The sequence below is a fragment of the Staurois parvus genome, unplaced genomic scaffold, assembly GCF_062004578.1.
Source record: "Staurois parvus isolate SC_StPar_1 unplaced genomic scaffold, SC_StPar_1.0 ptg000012l, whole genome shotgun sequence".
NCBI classification, from domain to species: domain Eukaryota; kingdom Metazoa; phylum Chordata; class Amphibia; order Anura; family Ranidae; genus Staurois; species Staurois parvus.
In genome coordinates, this window is record NW_028317808.1 from 7,962,806 (window position 1) to 7,983,639 (window position 20,834).

The 20,834-nt window shown below is 41.5% G+C and overlaps 1 protein-coding gene across 1 annotated transcript in view; it reads left to right on the top strand.

Annotated features, from left to right (window-relative positions):
• LOC149473676 (uncharacterized) overlaps positions 1 to 18,144 on the top strand; it is a 32,906-nt gene extending 14,762 nt beyond the window's left edge. The window contains exons 3-5 of the mRNA XM_089674744.1: positions 9,619 to 9,678; positions 9,757 to 9,822; positions 17,843 to 18,144. Of these exons, the coding sequence (XP_089530870.1) occupies positions 9,619 to 9,678; positions 9,757 to 9,822; positions 17,843 to 17,908 (192 nt within the window). The 3' untranslated portion in view covers positions 17,909 to 18,144. The remainder of the gene's footprint in view (positions 1 to 9,618; positions 9,679 to 9,756; positions 9,823 to 17,842) is intronic.
• Positions 18,145 to 20,834: the final 2,690 nt, after the last annotated feature.

Here is a 20,834-nt window from a genome sequence, read left to right on the forward strand (position 1 = left end):
AACAGGTACGATAAAGAAATTTACATCGCAAGGAAATATTACGCCAGAAAGGGCCCAAGGCGCAAGCGCAAAAGGGGAAATGGACATTACTCTGGGAAATAGTCCTAGATTATCAATGGGTATGAATAGTAGCTGTAGCCACCTAACAACAGAGGGCTTGGAAAAAAAAGAACTAGACGGTGAACTACAAGCACCAAATAAAAAGGAGATGATAGAAATGTTCCAAAATTTGGAAAAAATGATAAAACATGAAATGACAGCTGTGCGGAATGATTTAGGACACCTGCTATCGAGAGTGGAAGAAACAGAGGAAAAAGTTAAAAACCAGGCCCAAACCATAGATAATCTAGAGAAAAAAATAACTTACTTGGAGAATACCCAGAAAAAATTGCTCTATAGGATGGAAGTTCAAGAAAATAAAGAAAGAAGATGTAACCTTAGAGTTCGAGGAATTCCAGAGCAAGTAAAAGGGGAATCACTATATGACCTAGTTGTAAAAATTCTAAACTCCATAAGAGACAGACCTGAAACAGACGGGATTAAACTGGATGGAGTGTTTAGAATAGGAAAGTTTTATCAAGCTGCGGAGAAGGAAAGATCAAGAGATACAGTGGTCCAGTTCCAAAAATTTGGGGTCAAAGATGAGATATGGAGGAAGATTAAAGGAAGATCATTAATTAAGTATGGAGACTTAAATATCCAAATTTATGCGGACCTAACACCAGAGACCCTATGGAGAAGGAGATCCCTGAGACCCTTGTTGGAACAAATGAGAAAACAGAACGTCCAGTATAGATGGGGTACCCCAGCTTGTTTAATTGGCTGGAAAAATGGCGTAACAGCATATTTGAGATACCCGGAGGAACTGAGGGATTTTTGTGACAGACTGAAACTGCAAAGAATGGTGATAGTGGGGTGGGAAGAAGAAGAAAAAGAAAAAGAAAGAAGGGAAACAGAAGATACAAGAAAAGAGGACTGGCAGTGGGTTGGGGGGAGGGGGGGCCCGGGGGTGGGGAGAGAGGGGAGGGAGAATTGAGAAAAATATATTTTTTTTCTCCTCTATCTCTCGACCCCCCAGACCCCACCTTTGTTGAAATGGTAATCCCTCGGGTGCTTCGGTTGAGGGGGGAAGTAAAGATTTTTGTATTCTCCTGTGGATAGAGAGAGGGGATCTGGGGAGGTCGAAGGAGAGGCTAGCCGGCCATGGGTGGAGCTTACGCCCAAAGCATCAAATCAGTGGTGGAAATAGATCCACAAATGATTTATAGGCAGTATTCAAGCCTAAAAATGGGTAGGGGGGAAAAAAAGAACGAGGGACGGGGGGAGGGGGGGATGGGAGTTGGGAGGGGAGGAGGTATTGGGTTAACACTCTGCATGACAGTAGGGATAAAGAGGAAGAGGCAATTTGGAAGAGAGATAGAGCGAACTAGGAAGGATGGAAGAAATAGTTTATAACCTATAACGTGAACGGGTTGAGTTGTCCAGGGAAGAGATTTAAGTTGTTTAAGGAGTTACATCATAGGGCAACGTCAGTGGTATTTTTACAGGAGACACACTTTGAGATAGAGGCAAATGTGAAATTGAAATCTAAATATTATCCAATATGGTATTACGCAGACTCTCCAATTACAAGAGCAAAAGGGGTTGCAATAGGATTGGCAAAGAATATGAGATTTGAGCTGGAGGACAGAAGGACCAATCCGGAGAGGAGATTTTTATTCTTAAAAGGTAAACTTCAGGGGATTGAGTGTACTTTAGCCAATATATACTGCCCTAATAAGAACCCGGAGATGTATATGAAGGGTCTGTTGAAAAAATTAATGGAATTTAAAAAAGGGCATTTGATAGTAGCAGGAGATTTAAATTTCTGTATGGACCCACAAAAGGATACTACCTCTTCTGTGCAAAGAGAGGGGAGTAGGTCTCTGAGAGCTTTGAAAAAAGTGATGCACGAGTATCAACTAGTGGACACCTGGAGAATAATGCACATGAAAGACAGAGACTATACCTTCTTCTCTAATGCACACGAGACATACTCGAGATTAGATTACATTTTAATAGACCATCAACTTATAGAACATCTGGTTAAAATTGAAATAGAGACAAGAACGTTCTCGGATCATGCCCCGGTCGTAATGAAAATGGGATGGGGAAGAAGGTGGACTGGAGGATTAGGGTGGAGGTTAAATGAGGCTCTTCTTCTGGATGAGGATTTAGCTCAGAAAATCGAGAAAGAGATTGGGGTATATTTTAGGGAGAACGAAACAGAGGAAGTATCGATAGCTACAGTTTGGGAAAGTCATAAGGTATTTATAAGAGGAATCTTGATTGCGGCAGGAGCAAGGAAGAAAAAAGAAAGAAGAGAGAGGGTCAGTGGGCTTCTAAAAGAAATACTGGACCTGGAGCAGATCCATAAGAAAAAAATAACAAAAGATACAAGACAGAAGTTAATGGATAAAAAAGATGAACTAGAGATGTTGATGGATGAGGAGAAGAGAAGAGTATATAACAGGGTTTTAAATGAGAGATATAGATGGGGAGATAGACCAGGAAAATATCTAATGAGAGCTTTGAATAAAAAGAAAAATAGGAACTATATAGAAAAGATAAAAAGTCCTAAGGGGGAGTCGGCCCACTCAACTAAAGAGATTATTAAAGTGTTCACGGAGTATTACAGAAAGTTATATAATATTAGTCCCCAAGGTTCTCTAAAAGAAGCTCGAGAGGGAATCAATGAAAAAAGGATGATATATTTAAAAAACGCGGGAATTCAGATAGAAACTATAGAACATAAAATAGCGGCCTTTGCGGACGACTTACTGTTCTATGTGGGGAACCCCCGAATAACACTCCCAAATATAATGAAGATTCTGAAGGAGTACGGTGAATTATCAAATCTAAAAATTAACCCAACGAAATCAGAGATCTTGAATATTAATATATCAAAGAATGAAAAAGAAAAACTACAAAAAGAATTCCCCTTTATATGGAGAGAAAAAGAGATAAAATACCTAGGAATAAAACTTACTGTCTCATCTAAGCATTTATATAGATTAAACTATATTTCTTTGATAAACGAGATCAGGGAAGATTTAAAAACATTAGAAGGAGGAAACCCATCCTGGATAGGACGTATAAACCTAGTCAAAATGGTAATTATGCCTAAAATATTGTATAGATTTCAAATGGTACCAATTAAAATTCCAGAGGCCTTCTTTAAGATAATAAAAAAAATGTTAACAAGATATATATGGAAGAATAAAAAACCTAGAATAGCATATGAAACATTAAGTAGGACTAAAGAGAAAGGGGGAATGGGTCTGCCAGATATCAAGAGATATTATAAAGCAGTGGTCTTAGCAAGAATATATGACTGGACATTTAACCATAAGGGGAAAAGTTGGGTAACAATGGAAAATGATCTTAGTGGAATTAGATTGAGTCAGATGATATGGGTTCCAGCACAGTTTAGAGGAATTAAAGAAAGCACAAGTATTTACACTTTAAATGTTTTAAGGGTATGGGACAACTTGCACAAAAACATAAAATGGGAATTTAATTCTATATTAATGCCTCTCACAAATACTGAGTACTTTCCCCCGGGAAAGGATAAGATATCAGGGAGATGGTTTAGAAAGGAGGATACCCAACTGAGAGATGTTTTGGTGGAGGGGGAATTGAGACCACTTAAAGAATTAATAGAGAAGAAGGGAGATATCTTCACTAGAATAGATGAGTGGAAATATCATCAATTGAAATGTTTTATTGGAAATCTCCCGAAACCCCTGAGATTAAAACAGGAGTGGAATATGTTTGAAAGGTTGTTAGAGACACGAAGGGATGGGAAGCACGGTATTTTGAAAGTCTATAGAATACTCACAGAATTAGACACAAACACAAAGTTAATTTTTATAACAAAATGGGAAAGGGATATGGAAGTAGGGTTTGACGAGGACAAACAGAGAAAGATGTTTAGATTGATACACGAGAATGTTAGTATGAGAGAGGTTGAGATTAATTATAAGTGTGTGACACAATGGCACATTACACCGAGTGTTGAGCACAAGATGAATGGGGAAAATTCAAAAATGTGTTGGAGAGGATGTGGAGAAATAGGCACGGTGTTTCACATATGGTGGGAATGTCCAAAAATCCAGGTTTTTTGGAAGATAATAGTCAAATTGATTGAAGAAATAACTGGAATTGACATAGGGTTAGACCCAACGACGTGCCTCCTACATAATGTGGAGACATCTGTAAATAAATACAAAGAGTCAGGTGTATGGTACTACTTAAATGCGGCGAAAGGTTTGATACCCAAGTTTTGGCAGAAATCTGAGGTACCGAAGGAGGAAGACTGGATTAATAGAGTAAACCAGATAGGTAGAATGGAAAGATCATACCATATGCAGGAAGATAGGATGGGAGTTTATTATATGAGATGGGAAAAGTGGGAAAAAGCAGGATTGAAAGAGAAATATAGGAAACTATAAACTAGGACGTTAGCTAAAAATTAATAAGCCTCGAGAGATTAGAATGGGTTAGAGTATGCAGAGGGGGAGGAGGGGGGAGGGGGGGTGGGGGTGGGTTGGGAAAGAAAAGAGTTTCTAGAAGGGGAAATGTAGAAATGTTATAAATGTCTATTTACAGTATATGTGAATTGTCTCCCTTTATGGGTATTTGTATTAATATGAAAAATGTAATAAATATTTAAATTAAAAAAAAAAAAAAAAGAACAACCACCCGTGTGAAAGAGGCCTTAGAGTCAAATGTACTTTTAAGAAGGTCCCGGTTCTGCTGGTACTTGTAGTCCTCGGCTCAAAATTGCATTGGATGTAACGTTCAATGAATGATTTTGCAGAAAAGATGGCTGCCTAGAAATAAGTGATAGAAAAAGTATGCTTATATAAACATAGGTAGCTGCTGCTTTTTATATCTAAAATACAGTCATAATTTCAATTAACAATATAGTGACACCATTAATAGTCCATAAGATTTGTGCAAACTATGCAGTCTCTTAATAGTGCCCGTGCTCAGGGGCGGACTGACCATTTGGAAAGTCTGGCACTGCCTGAGGGCCCGGGGTCAGTAGGGGGCCCCATGAGATGCCCCTGGTACCTTTCTCATGGGCTTTTTTGAGTTTGGGCAAGGACACAGGGGCCCCATGATCCCCTATTGCCCGGGGGCCCCATGAGTTGTCAGTCCACCCCTGCCCGTGCTTATTCTTATTAAAGTGCCGTTCTGTGAACTGTGCTCCCCACCAGTGGTTCCACTCACTCACTGACTCCAGTGGCCTCTTACTGCTGAGTAATAGTCAGATGCGCTTGTTAAGAAGGTCCCAGTTTTGCTGGTGCTTGTAGTCCACCTCAGCCAGAACATGCTCTTTATTCACCAAGATCATACCATGCAGCGATCACTCAATATGGATACACATGTGTAGGAAGTAAACGTAGGGGGCCATACAGTGTAATTCCATTTAACAATAAAAATCAAACAATAGATACTGCACTCACATAAAACAAACTGATTTCAAGCATAAAATGCCAAATCAGAAGTGATGCACCGATGTGTGTTCCACCAGCTGGATATGACGTTTGGCTATAGGGAGGCTACATTACCTTACAGGGCCTTGCTGCAGCTCCAGTGTAGCCACCCTGATGTGCGCACTCCCAGACTACAGCTTGCTGTGCCAATGCTCAGTGCACAGACATCCATAGGCAGCTTCAAATGCCTTCATTACAAACCACTCTGCAAGTGTTATTATTGACATTGGTTTTATTCCTGGTAATCTCCTGAGCAAATGCTGTACAGCTGACTGTTCAATGATATGTACAATATGGGCTCCCTAACTGGAAGTTCAGAAAAGAAACACAGAGAGGGAGACTGAGCATTGAGAACTTGAAAAAAGAAAATAGTAAGTGTTTAGAGCATATTTTTTAGTGGTATGGAGCTAAAAGGAGAAATGATTTTTGCAATGAGGGCTTAATACTTACAGTGAGGAACAGAAGTATTTGAACACCCTGTGATTTTGCAAGTTCCCCCACTTAGAAATCATGGAGGGGACTGAAATTCACATTGTAAGTGCATTCCCACTCTGAGAGACAGAATTAAAAAAAATGCAGGAAATCACATTGTATGATTTTTAAAGAATTTATTTGTCTTGCACTGCTGAACATAAGTATTTGAACACCTAAGAAACAGCAAGAATTCTGGCTCTCAAAGACCTGTTACTGCGCCTTTAAAAAGTCCACCTCTACTCCACTCATTAATCTAACTTAGTAGCACCTGTCTGAGCTCTTTAAAGACACCTTAGTAGCACCTGTCTGAGCTCTTTAAAGACACCTGTCCACCCCACAGTCAGTCAGACGCCAACTACTACCATGGGCAAGACCAAAGAGCTGTCAAAAGACACCAGAGACAAAATTGTGGACCTCCACAAAGCTGGAAAAGGCTACGGGGAAATTGCCAAGCAGCTTGGTGAAAATAGATCAACTTTTGGAGCAATTGTTAGAAAATGGAAGAGGCTAAAAAGGACTGTCAGTCTCCCTCGGACTGGAGCTCCATGCAAGATCTCACCTTGTGGGGTATCACTGATGATAAGAAAGGCGAGGAATCAGCCCAGAACTACAAGGGAAGAGCTGGTCAATGACATGAAGAGAGCTGGAACCACAGTTTCAAAGGTCACTGTCGGTAGAACACTACGCCATCATGGTTTCAAATCATGCATTGCACTGAAGGTTCCCCTGCTCAAGTCATCACATGTCCAGGCCTGTCTGAAGTTTGCCAATGACCATCAGGATGATCCAGAGGAAGCATGGGAGAAAGTCATGTGGTCAGATGAGACCAAAGTAGAACTTTTTGGTCTAAACTTCACTCGTCGTGTTTGGAGAAAAAAGAAGGATGAGTTGCATCCCAAGAACACCATCCCTACTGTGAAGCATGGGGGTGGTAACTTCATGCTTTGGGGGTGCTTTTCTGCAAAGGGGACAGGACGACTGCACTGTATTAAGGAGAGGATGAATGGGGCCATTTATTGTGAGATTTTAAGCAACAACCTCCTTCCCTCAGTCAGAGCATTGAAGATGGGTCATGGCTGGGTCTTCCCACATGACAATGACCCGAAGCACACAGCCAGGATAACCAAGGAGTGGCTCCGTAAGAAGCATATCAAGGTTCTGGAGTGGCCTAGCCAGTCTCCAGACCTAAATCCAATAGAACATCTTTGGAGGGAGCTGAAACTCAGCTCGGCAACAGCCCCGAAACCTGACAGATCTAGAGGAGATCTGTGTGGAGGAGTGGGCCAAAATCCCTGTTGCAGTGTGTGCAAACCTGGTCAAGAACTACAGGAAACGTTTGACCTCTGTAATTGCAAACAAAGGCTTCTGTACCAAATATTAACACTGATTTTCTCAGGTGTTCAAATACTTATGTTCAGCAGTGCAAGACAAATAAATTCTTTAAAAATCATACAATGTGATTTCCTGAATTTTTTTTTTAATTCTGTCTCTCAGAGTGGGAATGCGCCTACAATGTGAATTTCAGACCCCTCCATGATTTCTAAGTGGGAGAACTTGCAAAATCGCAGGGTGTTCAAATATTACTGTTCCTCACTGTAGAGGTTGCTCAGAAGTTGTCGTCAAGTTCTACAGTTCCTTGGGCATCCCATGTACCCCTAGACCCCATCCAAGTTTAACCCCTTAATAAAAACAACAAAACCAAGCTCAAGGACTTTTTAGTGCTTCAGAGTGTGGAATATGCGTGTTACCTGGCTGTGCATAGCTTAAAGGGACCCAAATCAAAACTCAGCAACTCCTACGGGTGTAGCGCTACACATTAAAAAAAAATTGCTTGTGTACATCTGATTAATGAACGCTTGCTCATGCACCAATAAGGAGTAAAAGGAATGTAGGTTCAGATATAATTTGTGGGTACACATTTTCCTGTGCAAACTGGCCTGTCTGCATCCACACTTTTGCTAAAGAGTGTGCAAATTTAAATGGTAAAAGGTAGGAGAGTGTTCTTAAATATACATATTATAACAAGCAAAGAAATTAACAAAAATGCAAAAACAAGGTAGTTTTAGGTTTCCTATTGCATAACATATTTCATATAATTAATCTACTCCAATTATTTTTACTAAATTGTTTTCACCTATTTATCCAGAGAGACCCCAGACAAATATATGTTTTGATATACTCATCAGCGTTGTATGGGAGGCAACTGCATGTATATATTTTTTATGTTGGGCATTTTCTTAGTGTGATGCCATTGATGCCGTTAAGGATTGGCACCTTTGAGGAGCGGGGGGGGGGGGGGTTACCAACCAGAATTTGACAACTCCTAGGCGTTTGGAAGCAGAAGTTGTCCTTTCCCCCCTCTCCGTAGTCTTCTGGGACACATGACAGGTCCCAGAAGACCATGGGACGATTCACAAAGCATAGCGCTACTTGTGCTACTTTAGATCGTCTGTGCTTGTGAAATGGAGAATTATGAATATTCCAAAGGAATGTAAATGACTGATGCACTGAAAACAATTACATCTCACCAATTCAGAATTAAATTATTGTGACAGCTAAAAAATGATTTTTCTACCTCTGGCATGCAATAGGTACTTTATTTATATATATACGTGTGCTAATTTTGTGTAAGTGCATGCATGCATGTTGAGTAGGGAAAGGGGACTTTTAATTTTACAGTTTTTTTCTCTTTGGTACTGTCATTACGCCCCTTGGTACTGTCCATAAGCTCCTATGTAATAGCACTTTGTGATAGACATGCTTTTTAGACACATCAGACTTCTTTTAGACTCCTGGGGGTTTATTTACTAAAGCTGGAGAGTCCAAAATCAGACTCCCTTCTGCATAGAAACCAATCAGCTTCTAACCTCAGCTTGTTCAATGAAGCTTTGGCAATGAAACCTGGAAGCTGATTGGTTTCTATGCAGAAGGGAGTCTGATTTTGGACTCTCCAGCTTTAGTAAATAAACCCCCTGATGTCTTCTTTGCCTCCAGTCAGTACAAATCTAGGACACAACTGCCCCAATTTGCAGCTTATCTGGCCACCTTGGAAGAACTGAGCACTTTCAGGTTAACTTTATGCTGATAATGGGGAATTGGAGTTCCTTAATCTACTCCCACTCTGCTATCCTGAACACCCCCCTGACACAATCCTGGGATCCCATCGGCAAGGAAAGCAAAGTAAGACCTGTGACAAGAAAAGGGCAGCACACTGACCATATGGGGAACAGCACAAAGCAGGAGAGGTGCCAGTAGGGTTTTGAAGTGATTAGGTAGCTGTACTGCCATTGGATCAATTTTACATGGAGATCAACGGGCTGCATGATTTGAAGAAAACAAACCTGTAGGTTATAGCGATAGCAATGAAAGGACTGCTCATGCAGGAAACTTGATTAGTAACCACCCAGAGTGGTTACCGTTCAAGTTTCTGGATCCTCCCACAACCTCTGGCTACCTGTTAGGAGTTCAATACTGTTGCTGCTGACTTTGATTAAGACTTTAAGTTGAAGGTTGTAGAATGTTACAGTGTCTCCAAATATAATCTTTGTAATGTATTTTTGTAATAGGTGAAACCATACATTTTTTCCTTTTTATTTAACAGAAACTGGCCTTGGAAACAAACATTGCAATTATTTTAAGATGTGATGTTGGAGAAAACCCAGTAAGTGATATATAAAATATTTTTTTTCTTAACAAGCCTGGTATTTTTTCCTAATACTACTTTATATTTCATTATTAGAGTTTTGCGAAGGAATATGATATCCAAGCAGTGCCAGAATATTTTTTCATCAAGTCTGGAACACTGGTATGTGATAATTCAGATTTATGTATTCCTAACGCAAGTTTATTTTTATGTCATTTTGATATTCATGTGTCAGGGTTTATTTGCTAGCCAGAATTTTGTTCTGTTTGTGACCCTCCCTGTTTAACAAAAGCTGACCCTCAGATCAGTTTCTGGCGAGCAGTCACTTATCAGTGTATTCTTACAGCAGAGGAGTGCCCACTGTCTGAATACAATAACACAGCACAGGGATTTTAATAGGGACCTCCTGCTCTACTATTAAGCAATAAATCCAATATGGGGGAGCTGCTAGCACCTAACCATATACCAAGTGGAAATAAATGAATAAATAAATATAATGATGCAGCGCTACCCTAAATATAATCATATCATACAACATATAATACAAAAAAAAATGTGCAGAGTGAATAAATATCGCAAATGACTAGTAATCAGTGAATTGATCCTCTCTGGGATCTATGGTGAGTAATTGAACATGATCTCACCTGGTATCAAGACCAGGAACCAGTGACAACGGACCATCCAAATGGGACCACAAATGTGAAAAAATATATAATATCGTGAATCCCTGAATGGGATTAATATTCTCGTGCAAATCGTGACCAGGAAGAAAATGGCTAAATTAAGCCATATATATACAACAGAGTGAAATAGAGTGGATCCCTGAATTTGGGATCAAATTTCACAATAGTGACAAGTGCCGTGATAACATATCAAATGCATAAAAAATAGACCTCCCATAGTGTAAATCAGTATTTAATCTCTTTCAAGAATAAAGAACAGCCAAATGCCCACTCACATTGTGCACAGCACAGGGATTCCTGCATCAATAATTTTTAGATTGGATGCAGAAATCTGTTATGCTGACCATAGATGGTTTGAATCTCAGCCAGTTCAGCAAGGACCAGTTGAGATTGAAACCATCTATGGGCAGACTGATTGTACCCAATTTGATTGTTGTATGACTTGGGTACAACCAGCATGTCGGATTTTACATGTGATTATTGCCAGCTATAGCTGTTAGCAAAAACATCACTGTGTTGAGCCCTCTGGTTGAATTAAAAAAAAGGAACTGAGTGTACTGGCTTTAGGGAGTGTGATAATCTAATAAATTGATAATTAAGGGCTCATGCACATGGGTGATTTCACCTACACAGAGTAATCAAATGTATTTTAGTGGTGGGATGCCCCTGGTGCTGTGTGAAGCTGCCCATAGACATGAATGTATGAAGGCTTACATAAAGTGGTGAATGCACTCAGACGTTTAGCACTACCCTCTTGAGGGCTGCTGTGTTTCTAGGTCCCCCTAAGCTCCGCACAGCCAGGCAACATGCTTTTTTCACATTCAGTGAACATTCCATGAGCTAGGTTTTTGTTATTTTATTAGGGGAAATAACTTGGATAGGGTAATAAGGATTATGGGATTTCCAGCTTGCCTGAAACAATGCACAGGGACAACATCCTATTTACAGGAACAAATCCTGGACTATTCTTTTCCTGGAAAATGGTCAGTCTATGTGGATCAGTAGCAACAGGCCCTTATGGGCTATGGACTCTCAGCCCCCTCTGAAAGTTAGCTTAGCTTGTTGCAAACTACATGCAGAGGTGTCTCCTCTCCCCTGTAGAACTTCTCCCAGCTGCACAGCTTGCAGACACTACCAGCATTCCTGGCTATTCTATAGGTCTCCCAGGACAAGGGTAAAGGCTTAACCTCCTTGGCGGTATTCCCGACTGTAGCACGGGGTAACACTTCAGTACCACAAACGGTAACCCCGAGCTACACTCGGGAATACCATGCGGCACTGCTCCGGCATGTGTTCTTCACTTACCTTGTCCTTCGCTCCCACGATGTGTCCCCTGCAGCGTCCCCGGCCATCTCCTCTGGCCGATGCCGGCATCCGGCTTCTGTGTCCTGTCCCTGTGACGTCGGGACGTACGGGCGCCGCTGGCGGCGGGAAATTTAAAAATTTTAAAAAATGTCTTTTTTTTTTTTTACATTTTACATAGTAAAACATTGCTGTCTCAACCAATTTCACATACATCTTGTCCCTAATGCTTTGTCCTGCGCCCTGCCTGCATTTTGTCTGTTCTTTCTGCCTGGAAACTGAGAAATGTCCATGGCGTCCAAAAAGTGTCCCTTTAGGTCAAAAGCAGTTTAGATCAGCTAGAGAACAGCGATAGTAAATCAGAACCACTTGCAGAATTGAGTGATAATGATTTGTGGGGAAATTCGTCATCAGACACTGAAAACGATTTTGCGACTTTGCTCAGCAATGTGCTAACTTGGCGCTATATTTCACATTTCAGTGTTTTTGGTTTGATTATACAGTCATGGCCGAAATTGTTGGCACCCTTGATATTTTTCCTGAAAATCAAGTATTTCACACAAAAAAGGTATTGCATTAACACATGTTTTGCTATACACATGTTTATTCCCTTTGTATGTATTGGAACAAATATAAAACAGAGGCAGAAAAGCAAATATGACATAATGTCACACAAAACCCCAAAAATGGGCTGGACAAAAGTATTGGCACCCTTAACTTAATATTTGGTTGCACACCCTTTGGAAAACATAACTGAAATCAGTCGCTTCCTATAACCATCAATAAGCTTCTGACACCTCTCACCCGGAATTTTGGACCACTCTTCCTTTGCAAACAGCTCCAGGTCTCTCTTATTGGAAGGACACCTTTTCCCAACAGCAATTTTAAGATCTCTCCACAGGTGTTCAATGGGATTTAGATCTGGGCTCATTGCTGGCCACTTCAGAACTCTCCAGCGCTTCTTTGCCATCCATTTCTGAGTGCTTTTTGACGTATGTTTGGGGTCATTGTCCTGCTGGAAGACCCAGGATCTTGGACGCAAACCCAGCTTTCTGACACTGGGCCCTACAGTGCGACCCAAAATCCTTTGGTAATCCTCAGATTTCATGATGCCTTGCACACAGTCAAGGCACCCAGTGCCAGAGGCAGCAAAACAACCCCAAAACATCATTGAACCTCCACCATATTTTACCGTAGGTACTGTGTTTTGTTCTTTGTAGGCCTCATTCCGTTTTCGGTAAACAGTAGAATGATGTGCTTTACCGAAAAGCTCTATCTTGGTCTCATCTGTCCACAAGACGTTTTCCCAGAAGGCTTTTGGCTTACTCAAGTACATTTTGGCAAACTGTAGTCTTGCTTTTTTATGTCTCTGTGTCAGCAGTGGGGTCCTCCTGGGTCTCCTGCCATAGCGTTTCATTTCATTTAAATGTCGACGGATAGTTCGCGCTGACACTGATGCTCCCTGAGCCTGCAGGACAGCTTGAATGTCTTTGGAACATGTTTGGGGCTGCTTATCCACCATCCGGACTATTCTGCGTTGCAATCTTTCATCAATTTTCCTCATCCGTCCACGACCAGGGAGATTAGCTACAGTGCCATGGGTTGCAAACTTCTTGATAATGTTGCGCACTGTGGACAAAGGCAAATCTAGTTCTCTGGAGATGGACTTGTAACCTTGAGATTGTTGATATTTTGCCACAATTTTGGTTCTCAGGTCCTCAGACAGTTCTCGTCTCCTCTTTCTGTTGTCCATGCTTAGTGTGGCACAGACAGACACACAATGCAAAGGTTAAGTGAACGTCTCTCCTTTTTATCTGCTTTCAGGTGTGATTTCTATATTGCCCACACCTGTTACTTGCCCCAGGTGAGTTTACAGGAGCATCACATGCTTGTAACATTCTTATTTATCCGCAGTTGTGAAAGGGTGCCAATACTTTTGTCCAGCCCATTTTTGGAGGTTTGTGTGACATTATGTCGAATTTGCTTTCTTTCCTCCCTTTTTTTGTTTTGTCCCAATACACACAAAGGGAATAAACATGTGTATAGCAAAACATGTGTTAATGCAATACGTTTCGTGAGAAATACATGATTTCCTGGAGAAATATCAAGGGTGCCAACAATTTCGGCCATGACTGTATTATTGAATTAAATGTATTATTATTATATTATTATTTTTTATGATTATTTATTAAATTATAATTTATGATTTCGTGTTTCAAATTTTATCCTATCCGGGATGTTTACTAGACTCTTTTTCGGGCAGATTTCAGGGAGTTATTCCTAAATTACAGGCCTACAATAAAAAAAATACATATTTCCATGCAAAATATGGTACCGCTTTTGGTACAAAATTCCTGACATAATCATACCGCCAGGGAGGTTAAGCACAGAGCAGGGGCGGACTGCCAACTCATGGGGCCCCCGGGCAATAGGGCATCATGGGGCTCCTGTGCCCTTGCCCAAACTCAAAAAAGCCTATGAAAAAGGTACCAGGGGCATCTCATGGGGCCCCCTACTGACCCCGGCCCTCGGGCAGTGCCCGAGTTTCCAAATGGTCAGTCTGCCCCTGGCACAGAGCTCTCCTTTGAAAGCTTGCTACACGTGGCAGTCTCTCCCCTTGTAAATCCCTGGAGGTACTCACTCTGTTCTCCTTGCTCCAACTGCTCCCAGGCTTTAATTCTGTTCATGCACTGATACTGAATGGATCCTCCTGAGCCAGCCCGAGCCCAGCCTGGAGGCCAACCCCCTTCCTACACCTGGGGGACCCCTCCCAGGTCACCGACAGTCTCTTCAGCACTCCATCTTCCACCCAACTCCCTGTCAGCCTTACTCTCATTTATGGATTGGTCTCACCTCTACTCTACCAGGACCTGCAAATCTGGGATTGGCTAGACTCCAATAAACATGCAGACTAGGTTTCCAACCCTTCTGCCCACTGGCTTTTAGAAGGTTCCATGGTCCTCCAGAACCAAGTGGAGGCAATAGAGTCCCAACCTGTTAAGCCATCCAGCCTGACCTGCAGTAACCCAACCTAATTACAGACTCACATAGTTACCATAAGTCATACAGAATACATTTACCTACACTACCCTAGGAGCACACATACTCCATACACTGGGCATCCCTCATTACTAGGCCCTGGGACTGTCCAGAACCAGGCCAGAGACCTGCTACGCAAAAGGTCACGGTTGGCAAGGTTCTACTGTCTTCTTCCTAGTGTGTCCATAACTAATCCTCCTGGCAGTTCAACCTTGCAGAGAGCAATCTCTCACTCCTTCACAAGCCACAGACCTACATAGTGTTAGTCAGGAATGACCTATTCCCATATCTCCAATTTCCAGTCCCCACCTGAAGATGGTGTAAAAAAGTACCTGCAAAAAGCCTAGGCTTGCACCAAGACTGTTTGTTCTTTTTTCACCGTTGAGTACAAGTACCTATAGTTTCAGTCAAGTACTTGCCGATACCGAGTACCAACAAATACAAAATGAATGGGCTCAAATTGCACTGCAAATGTGGTGCAATTTCTGTCCAAATCACATGCAGTTTCATGTACAGCACCTGTATTGGTGCAACCCTAAATTATGCAATAGTATTTTTTAGGGTTGCACCAATACTGGTATCAGTATCTGTGCAGATACTGAGTACTTGCACAAGTGTGTAAATGCTAATATGAAACCGATACCTTTGCAGTGCCACTTGAGCCCATACAAATGAATGGGCTCAAAATGCACTGCAAAGAACTGCATGTGATTGGAACAGCAATGCTGTCATAGTGACTTTGAGCCTGAGTTCACACAGGAAAGGTGCAGGAAACCTCCCTCCATGAAGGGTTCCACCAGCTCTGGCTCCAGAGGCCACTGTGGACATGAGTAGCTGCAGCTTGGGCTCCTTCTACCTCTTCCATGGCTCTCTCCCCAGTCTCCAGCGGTTCCAGCAGTCCACTGGATCCCCTCTCCATCCCCCAGGTCCTGCTGAACCAGACTGCTGATTCCCGCTGTCAGACAATGGAAAGCCTCAACCACTGATGTCCACAGTGATATCGGGAGCTGATGGAACCCTTCATGCAAGGAGGTTTCCTGCATGCCCCTGTGTGAACACAGGCACAAAGTCACTATGACAAGCCTGGGTACACACGGAAGCTGTACAGGAAACATTCTTTTTCTATGGGCTTAAATCGCACTGCAAAGCTATCTTGGTATCGGTGAGTACTTGACTGAAAATATTGGTACTCGTACTCACCGGTAAAAAACTGTATTGGTGCATCCCTAATAGAATTACAGTACCTGTTTTTTATAACTTGGATAATTGAGATGGGGGAAGTCATTTTTAAGAAAGTGTATTTTAAATACAACAAAAAGTATTGTATCTTTGTTATTTAAATTATTTTTGCCATAGATGATGTCACAAGCCCACTAAGGGGCAGACTGGCTGGCCAGAAATTAGTTTTACAGCTCGGACTAGGGAGTGGCGTTGGCTACAGAAGAGCAAAGAATCTTGGAGAAGCTGGGTACCTATTGGCACCGAAAGGGCAAGTCCAGTGTGCCCACCCATGCAGCAATGATGAGACCTCTTAGCAGGGCTCAGGCGTAGAATCTAAGAAGTCGCCTTGTCTTCATCAGAACTCCTAAAGTTGGAGATTGGTTTTGCTGCAGGCAACACCCAGGTTGCAAACTACTGGGAAAAGTCTACATGCAGGAATGCTTCAAGAGTCCTTGTAGCATTGAGATACCGGGATCACAAGTCTGTAGGGTACCCAGTCCAAGCTAGTAGGAGTGCATACAGAGGCACAGATGAATCAAATAGAATAAGAGTGTAGAGATGCTACTAATGGTAGGCTGGCTGGCACACAGGCATCACCAGATGGGATGCCAGATGGAGTACATGAGAATCACTGGAGAGACAGACAAAGCGAGGAGGCACTGGGGATCACAAAAGAGCTCACTAGGGATGTCAGGGGTTCGGCTGCTCTTCTTTCATTGGCTGCAAAGCTGGAGGAAGATGGAAGACTCAAGTGCACAAATGGGGGAAGAACTGGTGATGTAGCAAGGAACAGGGGAGTATGACAGATGAAGGTGAAGAGTCCAAAAGGTCCTTCTACCAAATCAAAGTTCACGCAGTATCTTCTCCAATTCAGAGTATCACAGAGAATGATACTGCCATGGGAGAGAGCCACATGCTTGCAAGCAGTTCAGTGCCATTCTAAATGTTATTGGGTTTTTTTTTAAATACTGAACACATTTTTTTAAATATTTGTTTGCATTTTTATGATAAAAGAAATTACAGAAATCTAATAAATTATTTCTTAAAAATAAAATATGAAGATATCTAACATGAATGATTACCACTGTAATGCTTGAATTATAAGCAGAGTTTCACACAAAGGTGGAAGCTCCGCTTTTTGCCTCCTCCTCCGCTGCAACATTTGGCACATTTTGGAGGGGGAGGGGGAGGGGGAGCAGGTACCTGGTTTTGACAGGTGCCCGCTCCCACTTCTTGCTCCGTTTGCTGTGGCAAACTCAGCTGGAAGTTCAGCACCCCCACAGCTCTCTGGGACAGTTCCAAGGTCCCAGAGGACTACAGCCAATTTACAAAGCACAGCAAGCTTCGCACATGCACAGTAGGAAACCACAAGGCTTCACTGCCGGTTTCCCATAGTCAAGATGGCAGTGCCAGCACCCGACAGCCGATTGAAGAATCGGTTTGGGGTGAAGACAACACTTTATGCATGAATAGGTAAGTACCCTACTATTAAAAGTCAGCAGACACAGTGTTTGTAGCTGCTGACTTTTAACTTTTTTAGGGGGGAGGTGGCAGGGACCAGAACTCTGCTTTAAGTGCATCAGCAGCAGTAATTATGAGCAAAAGAAAAAATCTAGACCAAACTCAGCCCAGTTTTTACCTGCAATTTAATAGTCAGGGCAGATATCTCTCTAGTTAATGTGTACAGATCTGGACATCTACAGCGCCCATTTTGCTATATCAAAATGAGATGGTTTGCTGTAAAATACTGTACATCATGCATGATGAGGACAGATGGTGGTCTGCACCCAGCAGTATAACTACACAATAACACACCTGCATCAACACTGTGATATACGGTAGGTCCGTTTGAGCACATTTTACTAAAATATATCTGTAATGTTTTTGATTTTTTCTGGAGAATCACTTCTAAAAGGTACTTTAAAAATTGCTTTCAGAGGGATCGCATAACCGGAGCTGACAAAAAGACGGTAGAAAGCAGAATCCAACAGCTCTCTGTCTAAGAATAGTTCAAAGAAATGATGACAATTCTATACTTATAATTACAATAATAAAAGAAACAATCAAGCTTATATACATGTTTGTGATGTTAAAAGCAAATGCAGAAAATAAAACATTTCTTGGTTGTTTAAAATTTTAACGAAAACACAATCTATGTTATCTGTATAAAACGGAAGACATATTACTTGTTTACAGGGTTATCTGAAAATGATGGCAATAAAAATAATAAGAAAGTGTATTTACTCTTCCTTTTTTTGCAAAGCAGAATGTATTTTAGAAACTTTGTATTTGTTAGTATAAAATGTAGGTGCTTTTCTTGAATTTGGGAATTAAATTATGTACAAGTCCTCACAAAAGAAATTCTTTAGTTTTCTGCATTTTACAATTATGCTAGGACAGTAGTTGACATACATTCAACACCACTTTATTAGATAAGATTAAAAAAAAATGAGAACCCCCCTATGGGATTTGGGACTTTAAAAGCATAGATGGATAACAAAAAAATTGTAAAAAGTACAAAATCTTTATTTTGTAAAATTTTCACATTGAAACATACAACATAGCAGACCATCCAAGATCATGGTACAGCATCACCATCCAGGTATCTGTTTAGTAATACAGATACTTAATGTGATGCTTGATTAATCATTTTTTAAAAATATTGTAACATCGCCATCAACACATATTGTTACAGAGACAATTTCTATACAGTCCAACGCATTTCAGAGAAATTTCAGTCCTTCTTCAGGGAAAAATAACTGCATATGGATGACATCACCGACAAGATTGAATATATATTTGTTTGGAACATTGCTTATATCCATTAACAATATTTTTTCAATTTACAATCTGCTATTAGGTACACATGTTCAATTGTTTGGTAACTCAAATTGCTAATCAGCCAATCACATGGCAGCAACTTAATGCATTTAGGCATCTAGACATGGTGAGGATTATTTGCTGAAGTTCAAACTGAGCATCAGAATTGGGAAGAAAGGGGATTTAAAGTGTTACTAAACCCACAACAGTAAAATCAGTCTGTATATGCAGTAAAGCATGCTTCTTATACTCACTGTGTAACGTAAGGGGTTAATCCTCTGCATTGTGTGAAAACACTGTTTGATCCTGACTTCTCTGATCCTCCCCTTCTTCCAGTGTCCCCCTGTTATCTCCTGATAAGACATATCCTGTGGAGTCACTCTGCACATGCTCAGTTTGGTGTGTATTTCTAGAGAGTTTTTTTTTTCTTGGAAGAGTGCTCAGCACAGGGCCAGTCAGCACTGTCCAGACAGAGGACGGGGTTCTGCATCATCCTAGAGAAAAATGAAAACTCCTGGGATAGTGATCTGGTCAGCTAGGTAGCAGTGGGGGATGTTAATCAGTTTCATTTGCTTTGGTGTTAACAACGAGACAGCCCCCAGGTGGAGGCCACTGAAATTTTTTCCCCTACTCATCTTTTTTTACTGTTGCATTTGGCTAGGGTCAGTGTTACTACTGGTAGCATGAGACGATACCCAGACCCTGTAGAGGTTGCACAGGCAGTCCAACTCCTCCAGGATGGCACATCAATAAGCGCCATTGCAAGAAGGTTTGCTATGTCTCCCAGCGCAGTCTCAATAGCATTTAGGAGATTCCAGGAGACAGGCACTTACTCTTGGAGAGCTAGACAGGGCTGTGGAAGGTCCTTAACCCATCAACAGGACCGGTATGCTCCTTTGTGCAAGGAGAAACAGGATGAGCACTGCCAGAGCCCTACAAAATTACCTCCAGCAGGCCATTGGTGTGAATGTCTCTGACCAAACAATCAGAAACAGACTTCATGAGGGTGGACTGAGGGCCCAATGTCCTCTAGTAGGCCCTGTGCTCACTGCCCGGCACCATAGAGCTCAATTCGCATTTGCCATTGAACACCAGAATCTGCAGGTCTGCCACTGGCGCCCTGTGCTTTTTGCAGATGAGAGCAGGTTTACCCTGAGCACATGTGACAGACGTGAAAGGGTCTGGAGAAGCCATGGAGAATATTATGCTGCCTGCAACATTATTCAACATGACCGCTTTGGTGGTGGGTCAGTGATGGTCTGGGGAGGAATATCCATGGAGGGATACACAGACCTCCACAGGCTAGATAATGGCACCCTGACTGCCATTAATCAAACATTAGTCCAGGGCCTTATCTCACCCCATCGTTTGACATTCACATAAGATGCAGCTTTGAAGGTGTTTGAACAGACAAGGCCTCATTCTAATTCACATTCTAGGATTCTAGGAATCATTTAGACAGAAAGCAAACATGCTGCCAGCACATCTATTTTAGGGCAGCCGCCTAGGGAGAACATGCAACTTCATTGCCGTGGTTGGGATTCAAACCGACAACCCTACTGCTGTGAGGCAGCAGTGCTAATCACTTATTCAATGAGCTGTTACACCAATCCCGCCTGTATTTCTGTGGTGTGAATCAATCCTAGGTCCCTGGGCAAGGTCAGTGTAACTAGTCAGATATCTCAAATGTGACACAAATGTTGTGCTATGTTGCCAATTCAGATGTATGTTGGTTCTATGTATCCCAATACAAAGGATTGCAATACTATTAAAGGCATACCTCGGTTTACCAATGACTTGGTTAATGTAATTTTTGGTTTACGTATGAAAATCCATTGAAAATAATGCATCTGTTTCCAAATGTTTTAATACGAAGTGTATGTCGGTGCTGATTTTTAAATGCAAATGACAGCCTTTTTTTTTCTTCACTATAGTTCACAAGCTTAGCTATCACTTTCCCCGGAGTTACAGGAAACTGTTTTTTTTAGGAAACTAAAAGTAAACATTGTTTCCTTTAGGGAAATAAACTCAAAGAAAACTTTATCTTTTAGCTGGTGAAAGTGACAGCTGAATTTCTGAGCTATAATGAAGAAAAAAAAAAGCGATAAT